We start from the raw sequence: 21009 nt of genomic DNA, 5'->3' as shown, positions 1-21009 counted from the left end.
TAAAGTTGTCGTAAAGCTGGCAATGATCGCTGAGCAGTACTGCAGTTCATAAACACACGTTTGAGGACCTCTAGTGTTGAGATGGTATGTGTTGAGACCTTTACACTAGAGTTTAAGCATATTTAATCAGATTTTTAATAAATCTCATAAAGGAATAAAGAAATTCAGAATGGATAAGCCAATTGTTATTAGTTTTTCTATAACAATTTGCTAGTTACTGGTTTCCCAGTGAGTCACATCACGATATTTTTGTTTCAAAAGTGCTGTAGCATCACCTCTTGTTATCAATTAATATTCTTTATTCCCCGGAGCCATTGTTTTTATTGATATCTGCTTCTTCAATTTGTCTTGCAATAATATTATTCATATACTGAAGCTATGTTTACACTATTCATATTCTAGCTACTGTGGTAACGTACTATATTTAGGACGGTGTGTGGATTTGTTTCGACAGCTGTTCAACACACAAAAGGGAAGATTTAAGTTGTCTCATATACAGACGAAAATGTAAAACTATAAGGATAAAAATATCATGCATATAGGCTATACGTACTGCATGTGTATAGCGTGTACATGCATCGCCCATAGTGTATGTATGTCAATAAAAATGGGAAGTTGATACGGATTTTCTCAATGTTACATGTGTTAAGCAATTCCTGCCACTGAGTTGAAGGCGAAAAAAAAGAGTTGGCTGGCAGAAGCTTGTTCAAACATTTGGGTGTGTCTCGGAAATGAGGAGGTCACGCAGGCAAATAAGATATCAATTGTAACCCCTCCTTCTCTAAGGCGAGACACAACCTCTACCCGTTAAAACTGATAGTATTATTGAGTTTCAGAAGATCACTACGGTAATAAAGAGCAACAACGCTAGTGTGATATATCGCATAACACGTACTGAGAGGATCGGTGCTAGGCAACCTCTGCTTTCTTCCGTGGTTTCATCGCGATCTTTGGATCCCGTGCGGCAAAAAAGGAAAAAAAATACAGATTGACATCCTGCGTCACAATGTATCACACTTTACGAAAATTTGTGTTTACCGACTCGCAATGCATGGGGGGCCAAAGCACGAAAAGTTTCGAAGAGTTGTTTGAGAAGTTGGATGTAAATAAAGATGGGAAAGTGGATGTTTCGGAGCTGAAGACAGGCCTCGCCTCCATGGGCTTTTCTTTGGGAAAAGGAGAAGCACAGGTAAATCCAGTTCAACAAAATCTGCCTTTGCATTTATATTTGTTGGATGGCTTGCCTTATACTGCAAAAACGTATTTGTATAGAGTGTACATTCTAAGCCTTTAAATGCTGACAGACTTGCACTGTTGGACATTTCCTACCAAGCACAATCTCCTCTCCGTATTTACATTGCTTGACATTTGCTATAAAGGCGTAGTATATTGCGGGTGAGATGAAGAATTTAACGTTTTATAAAGACATGACAGAACATTGCTTCCTTTGCTCGTTTACAACCTCATGTCTGATTTATGTACTACACGTGCTGTTTAAGTTTGAATTAAAAAATGGCCATGGCATTATATTTAACACTCATTTTATAGAGCCACCCTTGGTCATAACTACGACAACTGCTGCCTTTTATCATCGTGTTTCCAATCTAAAATAAGCGATTTCCTTTTCTTATTTAATAGAATAAGAAATTGTCACTGTAAACCGGAAGAGTGAGGTATTTATGAGGTCAAGACACTCCTGTCATAATCAAACAAACCCACATTCCAATAACTTACCTGAGACTGATGATACAGGCTGTGTCTTAAAACCTAGTGGGTTTCTAGACAGCTTTTCTGTACTAAAATGCGGTCTAGGAAGGCAGTTCAGTAAGTTTTTTTTTTGACATCTATAGATTTAATCACACAACCCCACCTTACTTATAAGGAAATGCAGTGTCAAAGTTTAAACACAAGAGAATAATATGCACAAGTACAGTAATATATTTTTATCATGATTATATGATATAATATATATATATAATCATGATTTCTATGTCATGTTTTGGGTTTGACAATTTCCACAAACCTTTGTATATTTCATTCATTTCTCACAGGGAATGTTGTTTTTAAAAACATTTCTGCATTTAAAAATAGAGTAGCCCATGTTATTTAGAAAGAGCCTGGGTTGCAGAATTCAAAGTTTAGGATTATTTCAGAGAAACTCTGCTCTGTGTGTTGTTTTTGAGAGTAGATTTTTTGATTCAGATTTGTGCATAATTTGTTGATAGAGATTTGATTTACAGGAATAACACTGACTGTATTGTGTTTCTCTTTTACAGAAAATTGTTTCTTCTGGAGACACTGATAAGGACGAGGTCCTGGACTTTGAGGAGTTTTCAAAGTATCTCATAGAACATGAAAAAAAACTCCAACTGACCTTCAAGAGTCTGGACAAGAATAACGATGGTGTGATTTAAAGAGATGATTCAAACAAAAATGAAGAAACTCACGGAAAATAAAAGGTAGAATTTGCACAAAATTAACAATGTTAACTGTTTATGCAGGTCGCATTGAAGCCAAAGAGATTCAGCAGTCACTTAAAGTCCTCGGGATAAACTTGTCAGATAAAGATGCAGAGAAGATCCTCTACAGGTACTCGGAAAATCCATTTACACCAAAAAACAAAATGCACAACAAATTATCTGTTCACACCAAGACAATTCACACTATTGGGGTGCTTTGCACGTACAGATCATCCGACAATAATTTCAAAATAGGTTTTTGGTGTGGAATCTGGTTCAAATGCTGATCAATTATTGCAGATGGGGGAAGAATTTCTGAAAAGTTATTGGTTTTCTTCGATTCTTTATTTGACAGCATGGCATTGTGTCATAGGTTAAAGGTCATTCTAGATATAATTGCTGATGCAGTAAAGGGTGTTTTGCCAGTCCCTGTTTAAATTCTTCCTTGACTTACTCACCCGCAAGTTGTTCCAACCTGTATACATTTTTTTGTTTGGTTGAACACAAAGAAGGATATTTGGAAAGATGTTAGCAACTGAGATTTCTGGGTCACCATTGTCAACCATAAAAATATATTGTATTTTTTGTTCTGTTGAACACAAAAGAAGATATTTCAGGAACAGTTCAGGGACACCTTTACCAACCATTAAATTTTTTCTAATGCCTCTGAAATCTCAGACGCTAACATTTTTCTAAATATCTTTCTTTGTGTTTAACAGAATAAAGAAATGTATACAGGTACAGTGATTCAGTAATTTCATTTTTGGGTAAACCATGCCTTTAATATCAAAGAGAAAAAGAGGATTAGCAGCATTAGATGATTTGGAGTTATGCGACAATTGTCAATCTAATGAAAGAACATATTATGAAGAAATGCCTTATATCCTAATGTCATTTATCACATAGAAAAAAATTACACTATGAATAAAAAACGTATCCCCTATTTTCGAGAGCATGAAACATAAATTTTTTAAATTGCAATATTATTTTGAACACATTGTGTTTTCTTTACCCAACTGAATTTTATCTCTAAACTGACCCTGTGTCCCACAGTATTGATGCGGATGGAACCATGTCTGTTGACTGGAATGAATGGAGACAACATTTCCTCTTTAACCCAGCAGATGACATTCAGGAGATCATACGCTATTGGAAACACTCCACTGTAAGTTGAACATAACTACACAAACATTACGTATGACAAGGGCTGAGGAGTAACAAAATACATGTAACATAGTTATGTATTTAAAATACAAAATTTGAGTAACTGTATTTCATTACTCAAATTATTAATCAAATTATAGTTACATCCAAAAATTATTTTAGATTAACAAAGTGATTACTTTGAATCTTAATGTCATTTATTTCATTTAAACAATATTATAAACTGTTACAGGCAATTAGTGTGAACAGCAATATTTGATTCTCTGACTCTGACAATCATCTGCAAAAGCATTATAGAAGTTTCATACATCTTGCCGAGTATGCAAAATTTGAATCATTTTAACAGAATAAGCTATTTCACATAATATAAATTTAAATATGCTCCAGAAGACAACCTGCCTGAATTTATACTTATTGCCACATTAAAACATTTACATATCCTTGAATCTTTATTGTCCATCATTAACTGAATGATCAACAACTGTTTTCATGTTTTGTGATAGTTGCTTGTGAGTGTCTAGTTTAAGTAATTTTTAAGGTACTTGCGACTCTGACTTTTTCCTCACAATTGTGATTTTTTTTTAACTCACAATTTTAACTTCTTTTCTTAAAAATGTGATACACACACTCATAATTTTGGACTAATAATAATGTCCATTGAGGGAAAACTGTAAGACTGCAGTTGTTTAAAATATTATACAGAGGAAAGTCAAGTCCTCTGTTTAGTGATCCCTTTGTTTTATGTACCTTAGTATTCCTTAGTATTAAGATTAAGTTACAAAATATGTCTAATCTAACAAAACACGTTACAGATTACTTTTTTAAGCATGTATTTTGTAATCTGTTGTGAAATACATTTTAAAAGTAACCTCCCCAGCCCTGCAAATGACAAGCATGCATTATCATCAGATTCTTCATACTGTATGTGTATTACAATCAGGTATCAGTTATGGTTTATGATGCGGCCCATTAATCAGCTTGGCTTGACATTTATATCTCTCTCTCAGTGGCTAAAGTGTTAATAAGTGCAGAGAACAGGAAGAGTAAGGAATCACGTGTTGATTTAGTATTACAAGTAAATTAGTAAAGTCACACTGGCGATTAATGTGCAGGTGAATTGAGCTGGAACTGTCAACCATTGCAGAAACATGTTCACATGATGAGATATAAAGTAGAACATGCTTTGTCTACATTTGTTCAAATATTGAAGACCAAATGTGAATTTTCAACAAATTTGGGTGAAACAGACCACCAAATAATGTGATGAGAGAATGGGAAATAACGTGAAGAGAGAAAGGTTTAGCAGAAAGCTTCACAGTCAAGTGAACCAAGTTAATTTAAGACTGTCCTGGGATTAGCCCTGGATCTACTCATCTACCCATCTGAATGATGAAAGAGGAGAGCAGGTGAAGCAGCAGGTCTGTATTGCTCTCAGACGGGCTGGCTGCAGTTAGTCATTATAGCTTTGCTGCAGGAGCAGCTGAAGGTGGAATAGCTCATTTTTGATTTTGAGGATGGAGATGTATATTTGACGGATGTAGATATGGTAGGTTCTCTGCACTTCATTCGTTCATAGAGGTCAAAGCTTTAGGCCCTCTAACGATTTAAAGGGATAGTTCATTGACGGTGTCATCTTTGAGTGCGTTAACATGCACAGTAATAAGCGTAATATGCGTAATATGCGTAATAATCTGACAACAAGGAAGGTTATGTAAACGGGTGAAACGTTTTTCTTTTATCAGGGAAAGTAAATAAACGGCATAAGCAAACCCCGATTGGTGGATCGGCGCTGCATGTAAACACCTTTACCGGTTATCTCTCAGTTTTGTTTATGTTCACATGTCTGACAGCGCAATGGTAAAAGTCCCAAACTTAAGTAACAGAAAAATAATGCATGAAAGTCTTGAATCATGCAGTAAATGTAGAAACGTTAAAATAAAATACTATTGCTGCATTTGCAGGTACTGCAGACTTGAACAGAGATAAAAAAAATACATCCTCTGACCGATTTCCAGAGCATTATTAATTTCTAGACAGACTATCGATGGTGACCTAGATGAATGCGAGTTACCTGGCTAGTTACCAACAATTTTAATGTTTATGCGGTTTTCTGTGTAACCAGCTTATTGATTTGCATGTAGACATGTGAAAACAGGTTTCTTTTATAAGCTGATTTCTATATCTGTTTATTTTGTTAATGTAAACGTGGTCATGTATTTACCCTGATGTTGTTTAAAATCTATAGGGTTCTCTTTCTTCTCTAGAACACAAGAGAAGATATTAGAGGAATTTGTCCGTCGTTTTGTGTCTATACAATCAATGGGGTCCATTGTTGTTTAGTTCAATGTTATTCAAAATATCTTCTTTTGTGTTCTACAAAAGAAAGTCATACAGGTTTGAAATGACATGAAGGGTGAGGAAATTATGTTTTGCATCTCTCTTGACTGGAAATACCTTTATTACAGCAAAGGTTTCTTGCTGAAGGTTCAATAGTTACCAAAATATATGAATGTTGTACAAAAGGTATTAAGAATAAGGTAGTACCATGCTGATATGTAATGTAATGTTGATTACATTCATTTGTGGTAATCAAACTTACCTCATTGCATGTTGTCATATTGTTTGCATATATGACCAACTACAAAACATAATTCATATTCATATTTAAATCCAACACTAAGACAAAGATGTTTTTTTTGCTCAGAGATCACACACAGATATGAACCTTATAAATGATGCATGACCTAATATTTGTTCACCAGGTTTTTTGGAACACCTGAATGTTATTGAATGAATATTCAGTCATAATTTACTCATGATGTTAGAATTTAAATTTTGGGGTGAAATATCCATTTAATCACTCATAACTTGCATAATAGAGGACTTTTAGTAACATAAAGGAACATTACAGGATGGAGTATACATTGTTTATAAAAGCATTTGGTAAGAAACTTTAACATACTGTAGAACTGACTTTACCTCTCTTGTGTATTAGGTGCTGGATATAGGTGATAGTCTAGCTATCCCAGATGAGTTCACAGAGGAAGAAAAGACCACCGGCATCTGGTGGAGGCAGCTGGTTTCTGGGGGTGTGGCAGGCGCTGTTTCTCGAACAGGCACTGCTCCTCTGGACAGAATGAAAGTCTTTATGCAGGTATAGTTTTTGCTATATTTGTCAATACCTGATTGTGTCTATATATTGTCAGTCAAACTTAAAGATAAAAAACTTGCCTTTCACAGGTTCATTCTTCAAAAACGAACAAAATCAGTCTGTCTAGCGGGTTCAAGCAGATGATTAAAGAAGGGGGCGTGGCCTCTCTGTGGAGAGGAAATGGAGTCAACGTCATAAAAATCGCTCCAGAAACCGCAATCAAGTTCATGGGTTATGAACAGGTGAGTAAACCTAACCTGTGATAAACAGAAGTCCTAAAACCAACCTGCATGAAGACAACCATTGTAATTCTAGCAACATTTTTATAAAGCACACTTTTATTAACTTCACATTACATTTAGTCATTTGGCACACAAAGGTAAAATAATTTATGTTTAACCAAATGTGAAAAGTGTATTAAATTAGTGTCTACCACAGATCTTTTCAACACTTTTAAGAAAATCCATTAGCAGACAGACGCCCTGGTGAAACAGCCCAGAATGACCAACAAATGGATGTCTTGACAGATATTTAGGAGGTGTTTACATTACCCGTTGTCGTACGAAAACGGCGTGTTTAAATGAAAACAATCCTTGTTTATACTGCAATTTCCACATGTGTTTTAGAAATACTATACAACAATATAATACACTATATTATAGTGTTAGATGAGGTAATCCATGTTATTAGGCTTGTTTGATTTCATCAGGCACCACGCAGACCCATCGATGGATGACATAGCAGTAGTGAGAGCACGATTTAGAAGCATACAGCTCTTGATTCTCTCTCGAGTTGCTGTAATGTTAACGTGTTGATCCTTGTACGCAGCGCAGCTTGAAGTTAAACAAGCTTGTTGTTTACATGTTCCTTGCAAGGCTGATCATTGTCACCTTCAGGTAGAGGAATGGCTCATAGGACCAGGGCTTAACGAATCAGTGATGCAAACGCAATGATTCAGAGGACCCATCAGTAAGTGAATGTGGGCAACCACATCTGCGTATTCTAAAGTCTCTATTTTCGTCCGTTTACACAGAAACGCAACACTGGAGTTTTCAGACTAAAACGGGGTCTCCAGGGTTTCCAAATGTCTCCGGGGGGTCTTTGGGGGTCCAAAACTCAGGAGTACTGTAAATGTCAGGCTAACCGTAGCAAGAGTTATGCGTTTTTAAAGGAAAATGCACTAGTATAAACGTCTTAGAAACCCACATTACCTAAAAACCCACGTTACCAAGAAACGCACAAACTTCCACCAAAACTGAAAACCACTTCCTCCTTGATTTTAGCAGAACGTCTACCAATTAGATTTAACAAGCAATTTGTGTCTAGGCTTTTTGTTATCTAGAACCAAGTGCTTATAGCTGATATTTAGTATAACAGTGATGTGTAATATTGCTTAACTGTTTTATACAACCAGCGTGTCAATGACACGTGTCTATTTTGACACTAGTCATTGACAGAAGAGCCAGTAACCTTTTTATGATGTTAAATTTACATGTTAAATGAACCTTGCAAATGTATTTTGGTTTTCTGTTCACAGTTTAAGAAGCTGCTTACAAAGGAAGGTGGACAAATCCAGCCGCACGAGAGGTTTATGGCTGGATCTCTGGCCGGAGCGACAGCTCAGACAGCCATCTACCCAATGGAGGTGAGAGATGAGACTCTCTCTGAGATATTCTTAGAAACATGTTATATCATCTACATACTATCATGCTTTTTTTCAATTGCTAACATCCCTTTGACCAATCTGTAGTCACATTTTCAAAACTTTAGAACAACATCCATCTGTTGTGACCATACCATTAACACAATTCATGTTGTTTTCACACAAAATTCACAATAGGCGATTAACAAGTTTCCTAATTGTTATCCTATTGATATCCTATTGTTAGGATATCGCCTAACAATATATAGGCGATATCCTTACATTTTTCTTTTCACACAAGCTTACCCCATACCAAAATTATAGATCCTTTTTTTTTTTTTACAAATGCTTAATCACAGCATGACAAAAATCAAGACCTAATGTTCCAAACCCTTAATATAGTAAAACAACTATTTTTCTTCTGCAACAAAAGCAGCTTACAGTAAAAGACATGATAAGAATGGTGAAAATTGAAAAATTGCTGATTCTAATCTCAATCTGAGACATAGCTAGATGTTGGAGTCTTTCCACTACCTGATCATGAGTATCCAATTAAGATTGTATAGATTAGAACGCACCTTTTTTCTGCACATTCTTTTTACCGTAATTTTATATTATTTTTGCTATCTTTGAACCAAATGGCATGCATTTTTATTACTTAATGTCAATTACATTTTGCTAATAAAGCCTTTACAGCAGTCAGTTACTTTTTTGTACATTCTACTGATGATTCCTTCACTATGTTGTACTACAAATGTAATTCACCAATGTAGCTTTTGGAAAGTTTTGAAAGTTTGTGTTTTCATGGTGATATTGGACAGCATTGGAGTGTTTTGGCAGCATGAAAGTAAACCTTTTCATCGTATGTTTTTTTTTCCGATATCCATCTGTATATTGATCTATAATAGAAGGAGGGTTAGATAGTGTGGTAGATGTGTGGATGGTAGATGTGTGGATATCTAATATAGACAAATGTATAAACAATTTCCCCTTTAGTTTATTGACAGAAGAGTCCCAATGAACCCCACCCCCACACGCTTTTGCTGTAATTGTATGGTAACGGTTGCACTTCTGTCACTTTTTCTGTAATTGTATGGTAACGGTTGCACTTCTGGTCACTTTTTCTGTAATTGTATGGTAACGGTTGGTTCTAGAAAAATATTCTCAATATTCGTTCTTGTCTGTACCTGTGTTCTTGTGGACTTGTGAAACGTCATCAGTAGCAGCCCAAGTACTGTTCCATTTCAAAGTTCACATCTAGACAAGAACAGATAAAATCCCCAGATGTGTCCTTGATCCGCCCCTTTTATCAAGGATTCATTGGGATGTGACTTGTATGAACTTATGACGCTATATTTCCTGAAATGCATTGAACAGCAGTGAAGCAATATAACAGCTACATGTTGTTGAGTTGTTTAGGAAAGAATGTATCTTTTTAAAGTTCAAATCTGCAGTTGGTCAAAAAAGATAGCGTCTATTTAAAAATTTGCTGGGAGGATTTCGGAAATGTGAGCTCCAGGTAATCAACGGGCGCTCAGCGCTCATGTACCAGCCCAACACAGCCTTAATTTGGCAAGTGTTTCTGAATTTCACGGCTGGCTCTGTTGTCTTTTTAGTGGTGGAACATATAATTAATTTTGGGTATATCTAACCAAATCGTTTTGGCTGAAGGCAATGTTAAGTTTCACTTTTCTGTTTTTAATTTAATGTTGTACCGGAGCGCTTCCTACTGGAGTAAATTTACTTTTGACTAAATGATTTGCTTGTTATATTCCTTGTTGTATAAACTTCTTACACTTAACATTTAAATTTTAACTCTTTTACATGGCAGGTGATGAAGACCAGACTTACTTTGGGGAAGACCGGTCAGTATTCCGGAATGTTTGACTGTGCCAAGAAGATTCTGAAGAAGGAAGGAGTCAAGGCCTTTTACAAAGGCTACATTCCCAACATCCTGGGCATTATTCCATATGCAGGAATAGATTTAGCAGTGTATGAGGTGAGTACAAGTAGAAACTTTATCTGGGGAACTGCCACAAGATTATATAATTAGACTAGACCAGTGGTTCTCAAACTTTTCAGATCAAGTACCACCTTTAATAAAATGTGTTGTTCCAAGTACCACCTTATGACCGCCATAGAAAATCACATGAATAAAAACTCAAATTTATAGTAGAGCTGTTAATCTTTCTCTTTACACCTCGTCCTCCAATTCTAATGTATTTTTAATAACACCAACACTTTATTTACCAGCTATTTTCACACTAAAGAACATGTTTTTTCCGTGTTTCAAGAAAGTCAGCAGTAATAGTTGACACAAAACACTTTTCTGTATTGCTCTGTTAACAGGGCTCTGTAAACTCTTATGGGGGATTTATTTACTTTGTGGGGAATTACTGAAAGCCTACAAACTTATGTTAAAGACAAACAATCTGGCAAGAATATTTAACAGAAGATAAAAAAAATACACGTATACTTTAACATCAAGAGAACAGCTGTATAACAAACTGAGACATACACTTTACCGCAGCAGCTTTTGTCAAAGTTGCGTGTCAAAGATACATCGCAACGCACGCTTCATTGATTTAACATCGAGTAGATGCAGACGCATGTTGAATTCGCACTTTACAGCAATAACAACAGCTTTAAACAGTGGGTCGAGTGCAGGAATACATAAGAAACTTAATTTGCGCGCAGCTTGTTGGAAGAGAGAGAGAGTGAGGGACTCAAAAGCGCCTGTCTGCTCACGCTCGGTGTTTGAGCTGCCCGTAATGCGCCTGAGTTACTGAGACCAAGTATAAATAAAAAACAAATAATACATAAAAGTATTTTAAAATTGCACATTAGCTGATATATTCTGTATTTATCAATCATGTAGGTGTATTAAACTCACTTCACTTCAAGTACCAATAGTGATAGACGTACCACAGTTTGAGAACCAGTGGACTAGACTATCTACCTAGTTGCTGAATATTTCAGCTAACTGAACCAGATGTAACACCTTTGGGCATTGTTGGAGTTTTTCAAGTTTGTGACCTACTTTCTGTTAAAAATGTGATAGGCTTCCCTAGTTACCTACATGGTCAGTAATGTGTCCTGTACTGGGGCAGGATTTAGCGTGGAGACAACAAACCATGACTCTGGGTGACCAGTCATTCCTGTAAAAAAAAACATTATGTGAAGGACGTTTTTTTAGCACTTCAAATAAGGCAAAATCCTGACCACTATGGATCTTGACTTTTCGTAAATGAAATATGATGCGCTTTTAGAATTATCAAGTGTTTAGTAATCCCGCAGGCTTCTTTCAAAAGCCCTTCCATAAATCCCACAATGTCAGTTCCTTTGCTTCCTTCTTTAATCCGTATGTTATTTTGCTGAAATTCTCTTGTTAACTCTGTGATTTCGTCTTTGAATGAATTCGGCAACTTCTTTTCCAACCATGTTAGCTTCTTTTCTTCAGCTTTGATTATCTATAGGCCTACTCTGTTTCAGCCATCACTTCAAAACCCCCAAAACAATCTTAAAATCAGGGATATTCAGAATAAATATTTACCACGCCAATCTAACGCGTAGCAGTCCACTGTAAATTACTTTCAAAGTCAACTATGTATAATCAAATAAAGCAAAAATATTTGAAACCATACGTATACATAATATTTTCAGTTATAACAAGTAGTGTAATACAAACATTTTAATTCTAATAAAAAATAACTGATTTCTATGAACAATGAATTGTGATTGGCATATCTGCGCTTTTCTTTCCATCGAGAGAATGTGATATTCATGCATTAATGCAAAAATATTAATACATTTATGATTTTACTCACTCTGCAGACCCTCAAGAATGCCTGGTTGTCACGCTATGCCAAAGAAACTGCCAACCCAGGGCTGTTTGTTCTTCTCGGCTGCGGAACCGTTTCCAGCACATGTGGCCAGTTGGCAAGCTACCCCCTCGCCCTGATCCGCACACGCATGCAGGCACAGGGTACAGTAAATCAACAGCTCTGTTCTCAACTGTTCTATGTGTTAAAAGCTAAATTATTCACTTTTGTAAATGTTATGAACACTTCTTTAGCATCTATGGAGGGATCGGAGCAGGTGTCCATGACCAGGCTAGTGCAGAAGATCTTAAAGAACGAAGGATTTTTTGGGCTGTACCGGGGAATCTTGCCTAACTTCATGAAAGTGATTCCAGCTGTGAGCATCAGCTATGTGGTGTATGAATATATGCGGTCTGGATTAGGCATTTCCAAATGATGCACGTCCATGTATGCGAGAGAGGAGCGTCTGTGTGTGACGTCTTGCATGTGTTTAAAGTCGCACAAATGTTATCCGCCTGTCCGTGACGAGAGAACATGTTTTGTTCATCAACCAAAGTGCAACTATTTTTCCAAAATATCAACTCTGGGGAAAAAGCCATTTTGGTGTTTTGCAATGAGATAGGTGCCCTTAAAGAATTCCTGTTTACATTGATCTATTATACTGGTTTTACTATAAGTTTCGTCCATTTTTGTCATATTATTTGTTAATTTAATATTAAAACATGATGTTTTAATAATATATTGAGGCCCCAGTAGACACTTCACTGTCCCTGTGTGGTATGAGATTGCAGGTGCTATAATACCTGAAACCCAAAAATTGGGAACGGTGACCAAAATAATAAAAATCCTAGTTCTCTAAAGTTTACATTTAGTTATTTGTACAAACAGTACAACAGTCCAGATTCAGTCCACGGTTGGATTTCAGTTCAGAGGGTTGATTATTCATTATAATGTAATTTTCAATCACATGTTTGTCAGATATTGATTTGTTTGTCAGATATTGATTTGTTTAGCACTGTGACAAAAAATGTGCCTTATAATTTGTTCAGAAGTACATGCAAGTCCCATCCATTGTACACTTTGGAAATAATGTGTTGCCTTTTATCCTGAACGGTTTGTTTGTTTAAGAAGCTCTTGTTTATATTAAAGGCTGTATTTTAATAGTTTGTTGTGATGTTTTATTGCACCTTAGAGTAATAGTTTACACATCTGTCATATTAATGCAAACGTGAAGTGTCGTAAGGACAAAGGGAAAAGGTTTCCATGAGGTGTGAACGAACATATTTCATTAAATGAAATCAGCGCTTTTTATTTTGACTTGTTTTGAGCCTCATAACTGCCAACAGGAACTGAAAAAATGTCAATGAGACATGTCCTAAATCTTAAAAGGTAGGAGTTTTTTTTACACTTATTTGGTGCGAGCTTCCATGCCAATTATTAATTATTTTATATTGATTTAATGTTGAACAGTATACTTTACCATTATTTAGCATTCATCATTAAATAACCCACAGTGCTTTTACATAGCCTACATTGCAAAATGTTTACACAAACACGATGATGTCGTAATATATAGGTTAAGTAAACTTGCATAGCCTACTCGCTAATGCAGTTTACTGTAACACATTACCAGTGTTGGGTGTAACTAGTTACTAAGTAATTAGTTACTGTAATTTAATTACTTTTCCCTTAAAAAAATGAAAGTAAGGGATTACTCATATGTTTTCTGTAATTTAATTACAGTTACTTTTGCTGTAATTAAACTAAATACATTATGAAATAATTCTCACCTTTGTAATACTTTGGACAGTTAATAATATTATTTATTTGAATTAATTAAATAAGCCGTTTCATGTCTATCCTCAAATCACTTAAATGATCAAGGTTGATGTAGGATATAGAAAATAAGTAGTAATGAGTAACTAAATACTTTTTGGACAGAGTAATTTGGACAGTAATCTAATTACACTATTGAATATGTAATGAGTAACTAGTAATTAATTACTTTTTCAGAGTAACTTACCCAACACTGCACATTACACGTTACATAACGGGAGTCGCGAGGTGCTTACACAAATAAAGTTTAACAAATGGACAAATTACTTTTGTAATATAATCATTGACAAAGACTGCCCGTTTATTCTTAGAAAAATGAAAATATTTGAAAATTGCACCGAAGAATATTCTTAAGGACTTTCTATAATTGATCTTAAGTTCTCATATTTCTCTTAAGAACAGTTTTGTGAATTCGGCGTGTTTGTGTGTGAATTATGGAAGAATCTGATAGAACTGAATTTATAGAGGTGTGTTGTTGTGTGTGTTGCTGATGACAGTGAGTTACGGTATGCTGGGAAATGTGCAATCGTGATGTAAATCCTGTTTGATTGAGGATGTGCACATGTGTTGATGTTTTCACGCTGTGATCATAGTTTTTTAACTTGTCAACGTAATCCTGTATAGAATAGAGGTGTTTCATACACATAGTACCTTATAGACTAATTTAAAACTTAATTCTGCAACCGTGTGTGAATGGGGGGTGGGGTCCATAAAACACTTGTGCCCAGAGCCTCTGAATATTTAATCCGGAATGTGATTACATGCACGACTACGAGAGCGATATTTATATCAATTCGACGGCACAAATGTGTAGATAAACCAGAAACAACATCGGAGTGTTTTCTAAACCCCTCCGGTTTTGAAGGAAACGGGGTACTACTTTCTTCCGCCAAACTCAGCATATCAGTTAAACCTCCGGTACCGAGTTTTACAACTAAAGAGAAAGTTTCACAGAAATAAACATGCTAGAAAGGATAAACTGCTTCGTGTGTTTGTTTGCTAGCTATCAAACTTCTTCAAAGTAGCTCAGTTGCGACGATAGTATAGTGCGAGTTATTTTAGTGGCGGAGTGATACAGCATGTCAGTGAAGCGGTTCAACAGTCAGTTCCAGTGACGATCCTGGTGGAATATGTCAAGGCTATCAGCCAATCAGATTCGAGAACCAGAGAGAACGTATGTATAGTATATAAAAATATTGTCAAAATAGGATACAATAGCTTCAAAAAGTATATATATATACGCAAGTACTTACATAGGCATGATAAAAGATAAATAATTGTGTCAGAATCTTACTAACACATAACTATACTGCATATGAAATACTGTATGTGCTACAGGTAAATATTGCAAGATCATGCTTTGCTAAAAACTTCAGATGGTGAATAAAACACAACAAGCATTACTTGTATAAGATTCCCTTTTTATTAAATATCTCTTATTGAGCCCTCCACAAAGCTTTCACTGAAATACACATGCATTAAGAATAAAAGATGATTGTCTTTCAAAACTCTCCATTTACATCAGTTTACAAAGGGAAATCTGTACAGCTACTGAATGACAAGCAAAATGTGATTGTCATAGAAACAGAGTTTAGGATTTACATTCCTCTTTTTGTGTCCACCTGTGCATCAGAGGTTTACAATACAACATTCAGTTTTGTTGTTGCATGACAGTTTCAAGTGTCTAACCCCGACTGAAAAGAACATGACAGATCAGTTCACATGTACATAAAGCCCAGGACGTATTGCATTGATAGACACATAATACTGGAATAATGTGATGGAATACTGAAATACTATGTGGTTCATGCAGAAGCAACAGACTTTAGACATAAAGGACAGTAAAGCTAATTCAACAGGATAAAATAATAACATTTTGAACATTGTGTCACAATCTATCATTTTCTAAGTTGTCAGTTAATAACAATATTTACTGAACCATTTAGTTTTTAAAGCAGTAAGGGGACATTTATATGTGATTTTGTTAATTTATGAGAACCAATTTTCAGCCATGATAAGAAATAGAAACAAACAAAAGAAAACAAAACAAACAAAATAAAAAAGCAAAAATAAAAGTGGTCCGTCGGGAAGAGCTGATACAGCAGATATATAAAACACTGACTTTTTTTGGACCAAAACCAAACATATATTTTCATCGATATTTTCCAGTATTGAAATCATAAAAAAGATTAAAAAATCAAAGAATACTGTTTTTAAAGGGACCAAACATTGCAGAATGTTATTGCTTCAAAAGAAACAAACTTTGGCAGAAACAGAGAGCTCAAAATGACAAAATACACAAATTGATTTCTGTACATCCCATTAAAGTATTATTGCACCATCGGTCATCAGCTCATCCCTAAGGGGTTACAGTGTAGAAGGTCTGCTCACTCAGTAGTTTTACAATTGCACATTAGTAGTGTTGCTGGTTCTTCTAATCCCAAACACACAATGTAAACCCATGAGTAGTTACTTTGGTTTCAAACCTGATCGCAAGTCCAAATGTCTATAACACAAATTCATAAATAACGTGCACATGAAAAACGTTCCGTTTAGTTGTTCAGTCGTAGTTACAACTACTTATAAGAAAACAGCATCATCGAGTCTCGGGTCTGCTCTGTAGGACGCCTCAACAGGGAGCCGTCCATCACATCGCTGTATAGGCCATGGGCTGGTTATCATGTTCTGATCCTGAGCATTGAAACTCATGATATTCCAACCAAGAGAGGAGGCACGTTTCCCTGGGACTCCCGATATCTCATCTGAGAATGGGAGGACAGAAGAGGTCATTGTAATGTTGCATAAAGCATTTACAGTAACACTAACTCTCTGTTAGTGCATCCAGCAGAGGACAAAGTAAGAGTAGTATTTTTATACAGATATAAGACAAGTTATTAAACTAAAACAACTAGGTTAGTTTCTCTCAGAAAAAGCAAGGACAGCATACAATGTGCAAATCTCAGCATCAGGAGAATTAGGATGCACATTCATAATCTATAAAACAGGTTAAAGGCACACACGTATGCTCAGACAAAGCCGGTCAGAGCGGTACCTCTAGCTCGGGAAGGTAGGGAGAAGGAAAATAAAGGTGGAGGGAGAGAGGAACAGCCTAGAGAGGCAATCTTGAGTTCATTCTTCTGGAGTAACTCAGAAGACAGAGATAGAGAGAGGAGATGGAAAATAACCGGGTGAGAAAGCGTACGTGTTGTAGCCTTTAATAATTGTGCAAATGTACGTTTACTTCTGAGACACACCACTAGGCTCTACATTTTAAGCTTGTTCTACTGTAAATAACATCCTTGAGGTTGTAAAAAAATGGGGCGAGATAAATATGATATAAATGTGCTCACCTCTAGATTTGATCGAGCGTGTTTCAGCACATCTCGTGTTCTTGAGACTGAAAAAAAAGAAAAAAGTGAATAGCAAAACAATAACTGAGAAGAGACAAGAACAGATGAGACGAGATGTAAAGTCACTCACGTTGGTTGACGATGAATTGCTCCATGCCGTCTTTAGTGCGATTGGAGTTTCTTAGACTCTCCTTAGATTCCCTGATAAGCATTTCTTGCTCTGAAAGCTTACGCTTCAGTAGAACAACTTCCTTTCTAAGGGACTGCTCCTGCAAACCCAGACAGACGGAATTATTGATAAAAGATCCCCCCTATTGCCAATGTCACATACATATTACAACAAAGACAGATGTGTGATGTCGTAAGATTTTAAGATGACTTTTTTAAGCTGCTGGGCAGAAGTATCTGTGCTGGGCAGTGCTGCTTTCCAGAACATTCTCAAGAGAGAGCCTGTCTCCTCCAAAATCTGCTTTAGTGTCTTTGTGCTGGTGTAAAGGCTTCTAATATGACTCTACAAACAGAAAGAGAGAGTGTGTATCACACGATGAAAAGCAGAGTGGCCGTTACACCTCAGGGTTGGGTCAACGGGCCGTTGTCGATTATTCCTTACTTAAATGAAACATCTTAAAGTTTTTTTTACAATTTGTCATATTAATTCGGATCATGATACTGACCTTTGGCACGTCATGTTCTGTGTTGGCCTGCAACGCTGCCTCAATCTTGCGTATAACCACTTTTCCATCCAATAGCTGTTGTTGTAGGGCACTGAAATCGTCCACGTGACCGATCACATGACGTCCTGTTCTACAGGCGAAAGAGCCGTCCGGGGCCTCACCGTCAACACCTTCAGCGGCGGGTTTGGATGAGTCTAATCAGGAGGCATGTTTACATGAAAAGTTCACCCAAAAATGAAAATGTTGTCATCATTTGCTCAGGCTCCAACCCGTAAACAGTTCTTTGTTATACTGAACACAAATCAAGATATTTGAATGAAAGTTTGTAACTAAGCTGTTTTGGGTCCCATAGTTGTCTTTTGTCCTCCTATGGGAGTCAGTGGTGTCCCAAAATGGCTTAGTTATAAACTTTTATTAAAATATCGTCTGCAGGTTTGTATCAACTGGAAGGTGAGCCAATGATGATTTAAATTTTTGAGTGAACTGTTCCATGACACCAAACCATTCATCAATGTTCTTGAATGTTATAAAAGAGCCTTACCACTAGCAGATGACTTTGAATCTCCTGGTTCCACCGCTTGTGAGGCGGGACTAGAGAACCCTGTATCTCGAACGGGAGGAGATGGTGATTGGTCTGTAAGAGGGGACAGGGATCAATGAAATATAATTCATCTTTATCAGATCATATAAACCAAACTTAACATACATGTGCATACAGCGTTTAAACATTGTGAGGAAATTAAAGTCATGATAATAAGTCGTCTCACCATGGAAGAGCTGTTTCCTGGCAAATGGGCGGGGCATACACTGGTCCAGCAAGTGCATGTTAGACTCTCGCGGCTCGAAGGACAAACTCAACCCTGAACCTTAGAAATGAGAAAAGAAAGCAATACGCTTTAACATGCACTATGTATCCTATCTCTAAAAAAACTTCAGTTACAGTTCTTTCTTACCTGTGTTGCTCTCAGTTGTACCACAAACTCTGTGGTACACCTGTAGTTCACACTGTAGTCCGTCCACTAGACGCTGACTCTCAGCCAACTGCTGCTGGAGAACATTCACTTCATGCTGGAGCCTGTTTATGAATGCATCCACATTGTTGACTATAGCTTGTCAATACAGCTAAGACTCATTTTAAGTGACACTGTAGTATCGCTGTACCTGGTGCTGTTGCCCAGCTGGTTCTGTTTGTCTCGCTTGAGCAGTTGTATTGCCTGAGTCTGATCTCTGACCTGAGCCTGCAGCTGCCTGCATTGATCCGCCCACCTGTCAGCATCCATCTCCGCCTCCTTTAATTGGCCACGGCCAGACAGAACTGCCTCTCTCAGGCGCTCTAACTCTTTACTGCCATCTGGAGGTGATATATCATTGGGTGTGTTCAAAATAACATACAAAGATGACTTATGACAGTGCTGCTGATAAAGGTACTTTGAGATCTTACCTGTTCTGGCCTGTTGGAGTTGGATCTGCAGGGTATGGTTTTCCTCCTTTAGGGCTCGAATCTCATTGGACAGCTGACTAACGGAATCAAGACCCTGGATGTAGATGTTGGTGGGTGCGGCTCCCCCTGCTGTTGAAAGAGTGTGGTGCCACACAGTGGGTTAGTCATAAATGTAATGATAAAATATTACCCTTTTTAGCAATAACGCATTGTTAAAAATGTTCTCTTACCTGCGTTCCGTGCAGAAGAGGCCAGTCTCTCCTCGAACTGTTGTCTTAGACGGTCATTGGTCTGAATAGAGTCTTCCAATCGCTGTCGAAGTGAGCGAATCTCTCTGAGGTGCTCCTCCATTAGGTCTGAACCTACAGCATATTGTTAAAAAATTATCTACAGATACAATTCACAGAGATCTGAATATTACAATTAAATAACATTACACCGATTTATTTTTCAAAGCAACCTAAAGACAGTTAAACATCATTTATATGAGTGTTACAATCGTCACTGTTGAATTACCTGCATGTCCTGTCAGATATCCTGAGGAACCAGAGGACACATCTCCATACACTCCGGGTCTTAATGCTCTCGGGTCATGCATCATATCCCACATTGCACTGCTCTCTAGAAGACTCGCCCCAGATTTCATAGCAGGGCTTGCGTGTTGACTGCTAAGAGGAGATTGTTCATAACCATGATGTGACAGTAAGTGTATACTGCTATGGTCAGGAGTGTGAGAACCCAGAGGAAACCCACCCAGAGGTTTGACTTGAGGACCATGATAGCCTAAAAAGGAATACAAAAATATATATATTTTTTATATTCATAAACAAACAAAAGAGAATGTTAGTAAGAGTCATATTACTAGCAGCAGGCTGAAGTTGCAAGAGCGAGCAAAGTTGAATCACATTCTTCATTCTTTAATATCTCAAAGTTTGCATACTGCAGAATTATTTATCAATTGTAACATATTAGCATGATATTTAGAAAATAAAACGTACACAACAATTTGAGGTTTACATGCCAAAGTGAGATTTTAGTGACTTACAGTTTTTATTTTACATATGCTTGATATTACACAAAAAAATGTAAGGGGTCATATGAAAAGGCTAAAACGCCTATTGCCGTTTGTTTTAGATGTAATGCAATGTGTTTAAATGATTTAAGGTTCAAAAACACTGTATTTTGCATGTTTGTATCTCCTCTTTGCCCTGACTCTCTGAAACACGCCGAGTTTTGACAAAACTCATCGCTCTGAAAAGCGAGGTGTGCTATGATTGGCCAGTTAACCAGTGCATAGTAATTGGTCGAATACGGCAAGCGTGTGACAGAAAAGTAACGTCTCTTACCATATTTGGAACATCGGGGCCTCATGTATCAACCCAGCGTACGCAAAAAAACGTTGCGTACGGCAGCTTTCACACTCACTGTCTGTGAAATTACCTTGAGAATGTGCATTTACAGCTTTGTCCTT

The 21009-nt window shown here is 36.8% G+C and overlaps 2 protein-coding genes across 5 annotated transcripts in view; one reads left to right on the top strand and one right to left on the bottom strand.

Annotated features, from left to right (window-relative positions):
• The first annotated feature begins 4 nt into the window (after positions 1–4).
• slc25a24 (solute carrier family 25 member 24) lies at positions 5–13398 on the top strand. Of its 2 annotated transcripts, none has more exons than XM_056765168.1 (10): positions 5–84; positions 2277–2403; positions 2502–2589; positions 3513–3624; positions 6619–6777; positions 6864–7016; positions 8312–8419; positions 10248–10415; positions 12251–12401; positions 12492–13398. In XM_056765168.1, the coding sequence occupies exons 1-10, from the start codon at positions 82–84 to the stop codon at positions 12671–12673; spliced, it is 1251 nt and encodes a 416-aa protein (XP_056621146.1). In that variant the 5' UTR covers positions 5–81; the 3' UTR covers positions 12674–13398. The 2 variants fall into 2 exon arrangements, with proteins under 2 accessions (XP_056621146.1, XP_056621145.1); XM_056765167.1 differs by lacking the exon at positions 5–84 and adding an exon at positions 694–1189.
• A 2075-nt stretch (positions 13399–15473) lies between these two features.
• Positions 15474–21009, bottom strand: part of pde4dip (phosphodiesterase 4D interacting protein) — a 58570-nt gene continuing 53034 nt past the window's right edge. For all 3 annotated transcript variants that reach the window (XM_056763900.1, XM_056763901.1, XM_056763899.1), the window contains 13 exons: positions 20055–20321; positions 19769–19900; positions 19539–19667; positions 19259–19448; positions 19051–19172; positions 18865–18963; positions 18639–18731; positions 18098–18291; positions 17803–17934; positions 17554–17692; positions 17424–17470; positions 17126–17210; positions 15474–16835 (listed from right to left, as the gene is read on the bottom strand). In XM_056763900.1, coding sequence (XP_056619878.1) covers positions 16654–16835; positions 17126–17210; positions 17424–17470; positions 17554–17692; positions 17803–17934; positions 18098–18291; positions 18639–18731; positions 18865–18963; positions 19051–19172; positions 19259–19448; positions 19539–19667; positions 19769–19900; positions 20055–20321 — 1811 coding nt within the window. In that variant the 3' untranslated portion in view covers positions 15474–16653. The remainder of the gene's footprint in view (positions 16836–17125; positions 17211–17423; positions 17471–17553; positions 17693–17802; positions 17935–18097; positions 18292–18638; positions 18732–18864; positions 18964–19050; positions 19173–19258; positions 19449–19538; positions 19668–19768; positions 19901–20054; positions 20322–21009) is intronic.

The sequence above is a fragment of the Triplophysa dalaica genome, chromosome 13, assembly GCF_015846415.1.
Source record: "Triplophysa dalaica isolate WHDGS20190420 chromosome 13, ASM1584641v1, whole genome shotgun sequence".
NCBI lineage: Eukaryota > Metazoa > Chordata > Actinopteri > Cypriniformes > Nemacheilidae > Triplophysa > Triplophysa dalaica.
Note: the sequence above shows the minus strand (reverse complement) of the source record. Positions and strands in the feature narration are given on the sequence as shown.

Coding starts and splice junctions, on each gene's coding strand:
- slc25a24 (XM_056765167.1), top strand. CDS start 1,007: ATGTATCACACTTTACGAAAATTTGTGTTTACCGACTCGCAATGCATG. Junction 1,190..2,276: donor TGGGAAAAGGAGAAGCACAG/GTAAATCCAGTT, acceptor TCTCTTTTACAG/AAAATTGTTTCTTCTGGAGA. Junction 2,404..2,501: donor TCTGGACAAGAATAACGATG/GTGTGATTTAAA, acceptor CTGTTTATGCAG/GTCGCATTGAAGCCAAAGAG.